The 13,318-nt window shown below is 45.8% G+C and overlaps 1 protein-coding gene across 1 annotated transcript in view; it reads right to left on the minus strand.

Moving 5' to 3' along the window:
• ptprz1a (protein tyrosine phosphatase receptor type Z1a) overlaps window positions 1-13,318 on the minus strand; it is an 82,174-nt gene extending 68,856 nt beyond the window's left edge. The window contains exon 1 of the mRNA XM_073471319.1: window positions 13,019-13,318. Within this exon, the coding sequence (XP_073327420.1) occupies window positions 13,019-13,079 (61 nt within the window). The 5' untranslated portion in view covers window positions 13,080-13,318. The remainder of the gene's footprint in view (window positions 1-13,018) is intronic.

Consider the following 13,318-nt stretch of genomic DNA (forward strand, 5'->3'; position numbering starts at 1 on the left):
ACAGTATTTCGCCTGGTGTTTAAAAAAATGATAAAAACAGGACAGGTCGTTAAAAATGATCAATAAATAATAAATAAATATCCAGATCGCCCCATCTGACACTAGTGTCTCGCTCTGTCCAGACAACCCTTCACCTGTCTCTCAGCAGGAGGCCCCGCCTCCAGATGATGTCAGCGTGACATCATCTGCGGGTCGCAGCAGGAGCAGCCAAACGCTAATTGCTTTTTTCACCTGCATGAGTCCGAGCCGGCGAACATCATCAGCACGATCAGCAGCTCATTAACAGGCAGACACTTTGTGACGGAGCCTCGGGGGGACGCACGACTATTTTGAGGAATGACCTAATTGAAATGAGCAGCGGGGGGTCGGACGCAGAGGAAATTATGGATTTTACACTTTGTCCTCCTGTAACCTTGACACACTTTCTGCTGGGTTTTAGTAATGTAAACCAATGATGGCGGCTGTTTAATCCTCATTATTCTCCGACCATAAAACACATTTAATCTATTTCATTATGAGATTATTGTGTTTAATAGTTTGTAGGTGGAGGCTGACAGACGTCTGACTGGTGACGATATCTCAACATCGTCCGCTTGGATTTGACTTTTGTTTTGCTTAATGACAGTTTACTAATCAAACTAATCTAAATTAAATCAGTGGGAAAACATTTATTGTGTCATATGTACTACAGGGTTCGTACAGCGTTTTAAAAAGTCAAGTTCAAGCACTTTCAAGGTTCCTGAAACAAAACTTTCAAGACTTTATCATCGCACCTGAATTATTTCTCTGAGTATGTAAGTACAGTTGAACTTATTTATATTAGTTATAGAACGATTATCGGCCCTGGATGATTGGTTACACGTCACAATTAACAGCCTATAAACAGTGAATAATCTGAATCTACAAAGTAACTAGTAACTAAATATAGTAAATAAATGTCGTGGAGAGGAAGGATAAATTAGCAGAAAATGGAAATACTCAAGTAAAGTACCTGAAAATTGTACTTGTAAAATATCAGTATCTAATAATCTGTATTTGCCCTGAAAAAGCCGTACAGGTCGACTATTAATGTGTTTCACAGGGTTCATAAATCTTTTTAAGAGTAAAATTTAAGCACTTTCAAGGTACCTCGACCAAAACTTTCCAGACTCTTGAAGACTTTATCATCACATTTGAACCGTTTCTATAAGTGAGTAAAACTTGGTGAAAAGCCTCGCTGCTGCGTTTCAGACGAGCTGAAGACGAGCGAGTGTTGTGTGATAAAAGCAAAGTAAAAAGTCAAGTTATTACTCACAGCGATCATAAACTGTCACTTCTTTATTTTACCAGCTCTTCATATTAACTTATTGTTCATATTTTTCAACGCCTGAGACAACAAACAAATATGACCGTGTGATCTTTTCACTTCAAATATTAAACATTGAGGTTTACATGAGTGATTGTGTCGATGAAACACCAGATAATGTTGAAAATATATATTCCTAACCTTGAAAACATAATGTCTGGTATTGAGGTGAACTGTTACTGTACTCTGTCCCTAAAAATATCTCGTCTAAATCAGCTCCTGGCGCAGCAGTTCGGTGGGAGCCTTTTAGTGTCGACCTCCTGCTGTTCACCTCCACCACCAGCTGCCTCCCGTCCCACCTCCAGTCCTCCCAGTATACCCACTCTGGGCTACAGTACCAGTCAACCGGACGGTAACACGAAGAGACGTGGAAACATCCGTCTGCTGCCGGCACAGAGGGACTCGCAGGATGGTTTTAAAAATTTGGGCCAAACAAAGACGAGAGCTAACGAGCAGCGACAACATGCATGAATGTTCTGCGTCCGCGTTCAAGGGAAAGAGTCGAGCAACATCACAGCAACACGCTAACCAGCAATTCTCCATTCAGCGGTGTCTTTAATCTGTGGAAACATAATACGAGACAACTGGAAGTTCAGATAAACGATGTGCATCTTAATAATGTGTCATTAAGTCCAGCAGTGAGAGCAGACTTGTTGTACGAGACGCTGAGCAGAAGGAGAGTTTCTGAGGTTGAGTTATTTTCTTCACCACAGAGTTTAACTAAGTTGTTTAATGCTGCCGTGTGTGTTGGTCAACTGGTGTCGTTTGTTACAGCTGACCACTGCTCCGCTCTGTTAACGTCGGCCTCCGAGCGACGGCGTATAAACTGTTCACGACCATGTGGCCTACTTCACGTTCGTATTCACTCTTTGCTTGCACAGAAGATAACTTGTCTGGGAGCTGAACTACCATCAACATCACGCTATTAATTAACATTTAGAAAATTGTTTTTGACATTTGTGGATCGATTCTGAATCGTAGGAAAAAAAGGGATCTAGATTCTTATGTGAAATTATATTTTTTACCCTCTACTTTCTCCTCATAAGACCTGTAAACTGACTCTGAAGTGTAAAATCAGTGATGTTGCCCTCGAGCATCAGGACAACATTTGTACTTGTACGCATAAAATATAAACATCTAGTCGGGGTGTATCGATACATCGATCCGGATCGATATTTGGATTCAATGATCAACGATCCAATAGCATCGATGTAAAGTGAAAACATCGATTCATATCGTATCATATTTACATCTGACATCTAGCAGAAGATATTCATGATATTTCTTTATCACATTCGTGCTCCCAAGAGGATGAACCATTTAGATTTTAAAGACCCCTTTACTTCACTCTTCAACCAGCCTCAGCAGGACTGTACGGACATTTAAACAGTGTTTAAGATGTTTGTATGTTCGGGTGTGATGATCAGTGAAATCCTCGGGGGAAAATCAATAAATTACCAAATGGTTTGACCTTTGTTGACCTGTGGGTCTCACAGCACATCTGGCAGTTATCAGCTTTGGTTTCATCCCAAATCAACTTCGGCTGCTTTCAGTGACAACGAGAAAACTTCATAATCTGCTTCCACTTAGATGTAACTGCTGTAATTGTGTGGCACTTCACAGACTAACAGGATTCACCTTTCACAGCCTCCACATGCCTCGTGGGGGAAATTCTTCCGATCTGTGTTCGACAGCTCAGGTGTGTCAACACGACCTGAGGCCTCTCTCTGAGGTGCAGACCTGAGCAGAGTGTCTCTGGGGGAAACATCTGCTCTGAGCTGTACGAGTCAGAAACTGCAGGTCAAACTGACAGCTGACCTCTGCAGAGTCTTCAGGTGTTTACCTTCAGAACGGACACACCTGAAACAAAGTGAAGCCCTCTGAAACTGCTTTTACTGGCAGCTAAAATCAAACTTTCCAGTTTCTTTACATATAAAACAAAATCACTGTGATGTTGCGCTCACAACAACACTTATGGGTGCCCGTTGAAATCAGCAAACTTCAGACCAAATGCAAAGCAAATTACTCCCGGGTGTAGATTACATACAAAGTCAATGAAAAGATGAATTTACATTTCTTTGTGCTGGGCGGCGGGATTGACGTAAACACGAAATTCGCATGACTTGAAAATATTGAACTCAGGCGAGGATTTTGTGTGATGCCGTGTCCCGTCATGACGTTAACGTCGCTGATGTCCGGATATTCATGAACAGCAATGGAGGAGAGGATAATAATCACTAATCGTGGCTGTTTGCGGACAACCAGAGCTGTACGATAACACATCTACTCATACCGAGAGCTACCGAGGAGCTGGCGTGGAGGAAAGTGAGCGAGGAAGTCTGACTACCTGGTAAGTCACGCAAATATGTCTCAGCACAGCAAAGCCCTGATTGATTTGAATTCAGGGCTATTCAGGGAACAAGCATTTTAAATATTTACTGTTTGGTTCAGTCTCAACATTTCCACAAGCAGCAGTTTTCAAACCAGCGCCGATAAAAGTAGACGACCTGCCAGCAGCAACCAGCAGAGGTTACACAGTACGAGACGAGCTGGTGAAGACAGCTGAACATCAGAGTAACAGGAGAGCGAATACTGAACTCTATTACGTGGACAACAACATAACTTCAAACAGATGATCATGTTGCTTCGTGTCTCGTGTAAAACCATCTGCTAGAGTCTGTTCTTTGGTCTGTTTTTACACCCTAAGTGGCTAAAACATCCATTAAATCCGTCTTTCACATTTTTGTAAAAACACCAACATATCTGTCTCTTTCTGCTCTTTTTTTCTTCTTCTCTTACTTCTTTGGAGCCTCCGGAGACCTGACATGGTGCTGCACGGCTCGACCCCCTGCTACTGTTAGCTTGTAATGTCGCTGATCGAGGAATTTAAGCTCATTCTCCTCCTGCACTCAATGGAGGCTGATCTGGATAAGAGGATCAGACTAATGTCTGAAATGTAAATGTAAATGTTCTGTAAATACTTGAAAAGCCTCGTTGAGGCCCATCGAATCCTTTTGTGCAGGCCAACATCTGCCTAAAGCGTCTCCGCATTCACCTGCTTAGATCCCCTCCACCCGCCGCTGAATGGGGGAGAAAAGGAGTGAATCGGCCCCTTTAGTGAAGAGGACTTTGACCGACCCGCGTCCTCCACGCAGGCCTTTTATCGCTGGCCTTTTTCTGCGTCACATTTCGGGGGAATTCACATTCATCGGTTCGAGAGACGAGGGCCATCGAACGTCCAGGATCGAAGAGAGACCACACACTCGCAGGCAGCTGAGGAGTGGAGAAAACAGGGAGAAAAGTGGAGGACAAATCAAATGGCTCTCCACCAGCTACTCTACGGGGGGCTCCACTTGTTCTCCGCTGCAATGGGCCCCGGTGTGAGTGGCCCCCCCTTTCAGAGGCGCCTTCGGGCCACCCGGATCTGCCCCGTCATCCATTTCAGCGTCCAGAGCGGCGGTGGGCACAGAGGAGGAGGTGGAGGAGGAGGAAGGGGGGGCCAGTGACAGTGGTGGCAGAACACCAGGCGGACACCAGCAGAGACAAGATGGTTGGCTAACCAGAAAAAAAAAAAAAAAAACACACCCGACACCCCCTCATCCCTCACCCACCCAGAAACCAGAGAGGAGACAAATGAGGAGGATTAAAAAACGTTAAGGGGGGAAGAGGAGGAGGAGGAGGAGGAGGAGGAGTGGGGGCAGACAGTAGAGGGATGAAGGCATGAGGCTCGAAAAGGGGAGAAATGTGGGACAACTGGGTGAGAGAAGATGTGCAGCAGCGAGCAGAGAGGTGGTGAAAGGACGGGAGAAAATGAGAGATTAAGAGCTGAGGAGAGGAAAAAGGAAAAAGGAGGCGGACAGAAAAAATGTTAAAGAAGATTGAAGAGTAAGAAAAAAGAAAAGAGATCTCACCACCAGCAAATACACTGCAAAAAAAAAAACCCTTAATGAACTTTACTCTTAAAACTTTCATTTTCCTCAAACCCTCTGGAGTCTCCGGTTGTCGATTCAAACATCTCGAGAACTTCATCCTAAAACCCAGTCAGGCTGAGTTTTAGGGAAATGTGTATGAACTGATTCACACGACGTGGTTGAGCCATAAAATATAAAAACAGACGTTTCAAACCGATTTTGGAATTAATTGCTCTTTCTAAACTTAAATAAGTCTGAAGCAGAATGAATGGGAGAGATGAAAGTGTATCTTCAGCTCACTCTATCATCAACTCATCAAACAAAAAGAGCAGGAGTCCACCGGGCTCGTTACAGCTGCGATATGGTCGCCGGAGCCGATCGCTGCCAGTCTAGACAATCTTCGTGTTTCCAGCTGCTGCACCACGGCACGTTTCAGCAGCGTCCAGGAAGCGGCTCTCCGCTCTGCTCCACGGAGAGCCAAATCTCTCTGTGACGCACAGAGCCGACCGAGCCAGACAGGAAGTCAGGTGCCAACTCGGGCTCAACAGCAGCAGCAACAAAGTCGGAAATGTTAAATTAACAGACTGAAAACAGACACACGGTCAAACGATTTAACTTCGTAGCCTACTCAACCACGATAGAAGCACAAACACCAAGGAGAAACGAGGAAATTAAAACAATATGAACAGGTCAGGCACGACGCTCCGCTTCAGAAACGTGGTAACAGAGACGGCACGGTGGATTCAAAGGGTTGTATTAGCAACCTGTGCTCCTACCCTGCCTGTCTGCACTGATATTTTACCCTCACATGTGTTGAAGGGATCTTTAATTCATCACTTGTAACTGGAACGGTCTCAACTTCCTGCTCTCACTCCTGTAACTTACATTTTTAGTATATAGTTTGATCTTTTACAAGTAGTTTTGTGCCTAAATCAAACCAATCTAACCAAACCGCGACTGTTTAACAAGGTTATTAACACTCCACAAGTCAGAATATGTCTCACTATGCAAAGTGTTTGTTAGTAAGTTTTATTTTGAAAGTCTAATAATTGTATATTATGTATTATTGAGTCCTTAACGTGAAAAACGGACATTAGACATGTAGGTAGAGCGTCATGAGCCCCGCTCACATCACACTACTCCGCTTCAGTGGCAGTTTCATTCCACCTCTGATCCACCTGCAGAGGTATTAACAGAGCCGTAACAAGTGAGGCGACGTCTGTGTGTGACGGTAAGACGCCGCTTCCCCGCTGAGAACAGCATCCCTCTCCGTGAGTGAGAGCCAGACAGGGCCTGCTGTTTACTGATGGTGATTATGTGATGATGTCTTGTCTTTGTCACTTTCCAGGACGCATGGTGGGTCAGGATCTCAGCCACAACACATTATAACAACATCAGTTTGATTATAAACAGCCGGCGGATACATTTTTAGATTTACAGGTGGAAACAACGTCATGATGTCTACCGCCATGCTGTGTGAAAATACAAGGGCGGAGTAGCGTCGAGCCTTCGTTGCGGCGATATTGCTGATATCTCTGGGGCGACTGACACAGCTGCTGTGACCCGACCAGCAAAAAAAACAACTTCACTTCATGACGGAAACGAACTAGAGACCGACCGACTTGTTGGGACGGGTGTTTTTTTACAGTGTGTGAGGGGAACCGAGGCCTGAGAACGGTGATGGGGGACACAGAGTGGGACGGGGGGGGGGGGGGGGGGGGAGGTGGGGGAGGAGGGTGGAGGGCTAACGAGGCTGGGGGTGTTAACGAAGACTAATGAAGGCAGGAGTGCTGCTTAACCTGCACTCCATCGCTCTGTGAGGCCTCCAACCTCGCGGTGTCGGAGGAAGAATGTGTGTTACTGTGTGTGTGTGTGTGTGTGTGTGTGTGTGTGTGTGTGCCTGCCCCCCCCTCACACACTGCGCTCCCACACTTCTGCTCCAGCTTCTCAGTGTGACAGCGTCCTCTCCTCCTCACCGCCGCCGCCACTGGGACAAATCGCAGTGCCATCGTGCGTCACGCTTAAATGCCCCCCCGCCCCTTCTCCCATTGAAACCACCCCCCCACCCTCTTCTTTTCTCTGTTGCTCTGCATACCCCCCCCACCCCACCCTCCCTCCCTGCCACCACCCTCCTCAATCTGCCCCCTTACACCTCCCTTCTTTCTGTAGTTGCCCCCTTTCCTACTGTTACAAAACAAATCTCCCCTCTGACAGCATAATTCACCGGGCCGGGCCAGAGGAGGCGGCGCAGGACGGACGGGCCTCCTCAGCTGACCTCCGCCGAGGACCCGGCTGGTTGTTTCCCCACGTAACCCCGGCCTCCATTCAGCCGAGGGCCAGCGGGAAGAAAAAGAGGGGCGACTCGGGAGGATTCAAATCGGTGGCCCCTGTGTATGCCTGAGTGAATACCGTTGAGCCTAATACCCACTAATCTGGTCATCAAATACCCCCGCTGCCACGACTGGAAATCTCTGTTTTTTCCCCCCCCCTAAGACTTCCAGTGGGGCAGCGAGGGACGTCTGCCCAGCCGAAGCTGCTTTGGCCCTGGATGGAGGGATAAAAAAGCAAGGAAAGAAAAGGGACAGAGAGAGAAGATGGTGAGAAAAAGGAAGAAATAAAGGCATGAATGTAAAGAAGAGGAAAGAAAGAGGAGGTCATCTGAGGTGACCACAGTCCCGTTTGAGTCTTTCCTTAAAGAACAAACTGAATCCAAATGAGCTTTTACACAGTTTCTAATTCTCTGTAAACTCAAATTTAACTGTACTGTCAACGCCAACAGCCTCTCGTGTCTCTCGCCCTCCGTCTGTTCGGCTTCCTTCATCCTATCGCTGTGAATCGTTTGAGTCTGTGTAGTCCGTCTTGTCCAGGTCTCGTGGTGGAGAGGACGATCAGTCCAGAGAAAGAAAATTAAACGCCAACTATTTTGACCATCGATTAATCGTTTGAGTCATTTTTTTCAAACATTTCCTGCTTCCAGCTTCTTAAATGTGAGGATTTTGCGGCTTTTCTTTTCCCATATCCACGTTTTACCTCTACAGCTCCCCTTCCCCTCAGAACAGGGTTCAAGGCGTTAGTGGTTGAAATCTCCGGAGATAGTAAACTCATCAACTCATCAAATAAACAGATCACTGCTTCGTTAGCTGGCCACTAGCGAGGCTGCTCCTTCCCTGCCAGTCTGCGCTGATATTAGAGGAGTGGTACCCGAGGACGTTACATTAAAACCTGGATACATTGTTGGAAGCGGGGCCCCCCGTAGAGCGTGCACACTGAGACTTCAGCCAACCGGGTCGGCTGTTTAGCGTCCGGCTAACCGTTTTACAGACGCTTCCTTCACAATGTAAGTGTTTTTGGGCTCCAGTGCGTCACATAAGCCACCAGGAAAGTTGGCTTCAAAGCCCGGCGCTCTTCCTGGGGGCTTGGCGGCACCACAAGCACCACTTCTGCTGCTAAATTTCAGCCGTCACATGCGATCAAAGGGGGAAACTGTACCATTGAAATATATCAAAACGCAGGACAGTCAAGCTCAAATCAGCAACAACAATGTAACATTAGCGAGCTAGCTAGTTAGCTACCGAGCCATCAGCAAACCGGTGGCAATTCAACACACAAAATGGAGGGGCAGGGCTCAGTGGTGGGGGGTTGGGGGTGTGTCGGGATTGGGACTTGAAAAATGTGAATCGGTCCTTTAAAATGACGTCCAGTTAATGCTGTTAGTTTTCGCCTGCATGTGTTTGACTGACGGACTGTCTGACTGTGATGGCCATCTGTCAGCAGACGCCCTGTTAGACAACAAGAGGCCCGGTAGAGTCCATGAGCCCAGGCGGAGCGCAGGGCACGGCTGGCACTGCCCATTCACAAATATCTTTTGGGAGGACAGATGGTGCTGAGTTTTCTCCTCATGTGTCTTTTCTTCCACCGTCAACCATTCCTGCGCTGCCTCCTCAGCGAGCTGGCACCTCCTTTGTGCCCCGACGTTTCATCAAAGCTTCATTTAAAATGGCCCAAATGAAAAGGGAGGAGGCGTGAGGGAGCCCGGAGGCTTTCTGCAGGTACCGAACCGTCCAGCACAGATCCAGGCTCACTGGCCCGGGCACAAAAGGTTTCACATCTCTTCAGCGAAAACTGGCTCCGACCAGCTTCTCCCCCTAATCTTTGTTCCACGTCTCACCCCCCGAAAAGATTCAACCAAGCAGATCAGTGTCCTCTCTGGCACGCTGCGACCGTACCGTTCAGCTCGGAGGGCAAACCAGAGGATCAGGAGCTGGAAAACCCTTCCAGAGTTCAGGCTTATGGGGACAAATCCCGATTCATCGCCACTGACTTCTTAAACCTTCCTCGACCCTGCACGACGCCCTGGTGGGTCTGTTATTACAAGCACACACCTACAAACCCACTGAAACTTGAGTTCCCAAAGATAACGTGTCTTCATATAAAGCACAAGACATCTAGAATATTCATATTTATCATGTTATTGACCTCTTTCAAACTGTGATGATATCCACTTTAGAGACAGGTTGCATGGTATCAGGTGTACAAGCCATCATTTCTGCTCTACTGTATGCGAAAACGCTGCAGAGATCTTTAGAAATGTATCATCACAATGTTTTAGATAATTAGAAACTTGTGAACTTGCTGCAGTGTCATCAAACTGTAATTGGGCCCGTGTCCACATAACGTTTTTTTTGGGGGGGCAGAAAGTCGCTGGCTATGCGTTCGGGAGCGCTGGGATGTTGTTTTTTATTTGGGCCATCAGAGCGAGGAGGATGTGATGCATAGGAGAGAAAAATACAGTGAATATTATCGCTCAGATCAGGAAGAAATAAAAGAGCGACTGTGACGTCACCAGCGACTTTCTTTAAAGTTGAGAGACTTTCAACTCGACGCACTCGAAGCGGCTGCACAAAAAAGACGCCGGGCGCTACGTCTGTTCTCTCTTCCAGAATTAAAAGTCTCGTTCATTTTTCTGAATTGAGGCTGTTGATTATTATCCATAATCAAGGTCAGTCTAACTCGTGCCCAGGACAAGATGAGCTCCGATGGCGTCCAGCAGATTATTTTGGGGGCACCGTGTGAAGAAATCCAAACTCAGAATTTTAATATTTACAATATTAATGAGGTAATACTACAATTTTTTTCCATAAGTGAATAAACAAGCTGACCTCAGAGGAAAATAAGGTCCCAGAACACTGTTTGAAGCTAGAAAGGTGGCAGGGTCCGCCATATATAAACAAAGTAAAACAGTATAAACTGTGTTTTTGTTCTTTAAGGTCAGTTTGTTTATTCAGTTTGTTAATCAGTCAGTGAAAATCTTTCCCTTCTCATTAAAATGTCTTCCACAAAACTACATAATGTAGCTTTAATGTGTCAGAGGGCCATCACTTCAAAGATTGAACAGAGGTGAGATGTCTCACTCTGTAGCTAAAATGGAGCGTTCAACACACAGTGTGTAAAGGGACGCTGCAGCAATGAACCATATGAGAAAAATAATGTGTTTTTTGGAAATTTAAGTAAATTAATGTAAACTTATTCTACCAGGACCCCCAGATAAAAGTGTGAACCCTGGAAATTATCATCATCTGACCTCTTTAAAGCCTCAGAGTTTGTTCAAGTTGTGTTGGGTATATTACACTAAACCCGACACAAACTGATGACTCACTTTAACAAACTTTAACTTTACGGTTGCGGGTGTGATTCAGTTGTGTGAGGCAGTTCACCACTGTCGCCGCTGTTTCCCACCGAGCTCTGACATGAATCTCCAGCTGTCTCACCCTGCAGAGGAAACTCTCCCGTTACCACCAACACACGTTCCTGTGCCAGGTTCAAAAGCGTCCTCGTCTCCGCACCACGTGTCCGTAACTTAGCTTCGTTCAGCCTCGTATGCATAAAACAACGTTGGCCGACTAGCCGAGGAAGCTACGCTGAGAAACTGTGTGTAAAAACAGCACGACTGACAGAAACAGCAGCCGCGGGACCAGAAACACTGCCGCCACAAATTTAACCAAGTGTCTTGGGTTCACCTAACTGAGCTGGTTTAATATGAAAACAATAAACGGGACATGGAGACGTGACGTCAGTGCACCGAGCAGCTACATGCTTTTCATTTCCTCTCCCCAGATATCACAAACAGCAGCTCTGAGGGGACACGCCTCTTCATTGGGCGTCGTTCATCGGCTCAGCTCTAATTAGATTCTTTGATCTGGAGCTGGTGATGGAAGAAAAATCCAAATATGTTTTGGTTCTCACTGAGAAGTTTACAGAAAGTTGATGCAACTGGTTGCTTATATTCAGACGTCTGTGTAATTATTATTGGATCAGACATTTAAATAATATTTTTTTTTGTGCCAATTTCAGACTTTATCATGTTTTAGTTGAAGTTCTTGTAGAGAAACACAATCATACAAAAGGGGCAGTTTTTAGTGTTGGAAAATACATTTTTATTATTAATTTAATATTTATTATTATTATTATTATTATTGAGGTAATAATACAAATATAGAAATATGTATTTTTTCCATAAGTGAATAAACAAGCTGCTCTCAGAGGAAAATAAGGTCCAAGAACATTGTTTGGAGCTAGAAAGGTGGCAGGGTCCGCCACATAAACAAAGTCAAACAGTTTAAATGTTGTTGTCCTTTAAGGTCAGTTTGTTTATTCAGTCGTGAAAACAAACAGAGTTTGTTTACTTAGTGTGTTAATGAGTCAGTGAAGATCTTTCTGTGCTCATTAAAAATGTCTCCCCCCAAAACTACATACTGCTCCTTTAAAGTGTAAGACATCGAAATGTTTTTAAATCAGTGACTGAAACACATCAGAGAGCTCGGATTGTCAAAAAACAAGACGATTGCTGCTGTTGTGCATCCAAAAAAGATCTTAACTGGTTCCTGGAAGCTGTAAAGTTTGGTCCCAGCTGGATTTCTCTCAGTGTGTTATTTCTCAGACCTGCATCCTTTCATTTTTGCAAACAGACAGGTTGGAGGAGTCGCCACAGTCCAAACAGACGCCACTTAAACACAAAACGAGCCCATTTACTTTTGCAGCAGACAGAAACTGACAATCACAACAGAGACATCACAGCAGAGACATTCACCTGAATGTGTTTACAGTCGCATTATCTCCAGCTCCTGCACCGCTGTTACAGGCCTGTTAAACGCTTCAGGGTGGGAAAAAACTGATGTATTATAGTTTCTGCAGTGATAGTATCTGTTTCTGAGAGGCATTATAGGATTACTGCTGTTGTTGTTGCCAGATATGGAGCCTCTGACACCCTTAATAAGCCACCCAGCCTACCGTGTCCAAACCTCTCTTTTCATGCTTGACAGCTCCGGTTTGGAGCTGATATGTGACGCCCTGCGCCCCTCAAACGTTTTAATCTGTGATCCCACAGCACTAAACATGAATGATATCTCAGTCACATAATAAAATCAATTTTTTTGGTTTTTAATCGTGAAAAAAACGCGTTGGACTCGTTCCCCTCGAATGTTTCCAAATACGCACAGCGCGTTACGCACTGCGGGAGCGATTCTGGACATAAAAAACAGAGCAAAAGATCCTCAATTCTGACAAAAACACAAGAACACGGCGCACATGAAGACTTCCTCGGTTTGTTTCACACAGAGCTCACTCCTCAGGTCACCTGAAGCTGCTGCGCAATCACCTTCAAGTTGGCGCAGCGAGTTGAAAAACCATCAAATGTGAACTCGAGAAAGATTTCAGGGTTTCTGTGTCATGCGAGGACAAAAACACGACCGATAGCGCGTCTTACCTTGTTGGCAGAAGAGGATGAAGTGTGCAGCCAGCAGCAGCCAGCAGCCTGTAGTCTCCATGTTGGGGGGAAAAAAGCTCTCATATGCGGTAAATAAACAAATCAAAGTGGGTTTTTTTTGGAGGGGAGCAGGTCCCGGTCGGTCCCCGCAGCCCTCACAGCTCCATGCTGCTCCGCTCCTGCCTGCCCGGCTGCCGGTCGGTTGTGGTCTTGCTGCCGTGTGTGTGTAGTACAGATCCGGGTCCCGGTGCGCAGCTCCGTCCGCTCTCCTCCGCACCGACTGACTGACTGAAGAGGAGC

The sequence above is a fragment of the Pagrus major genome, chromosome 8, assembly GCF_040436345.1.
Source record: "Pagrus major chromosome 8, Pma_NU_1.0".
In the NCBI taxonomy this organism is placed as follows: domain Eukaryota; kingdom Metazoa; phylum Chordata; class Actinopteri; order Spariformes; family Sparidae; genus Pagrus; species Pagrus major.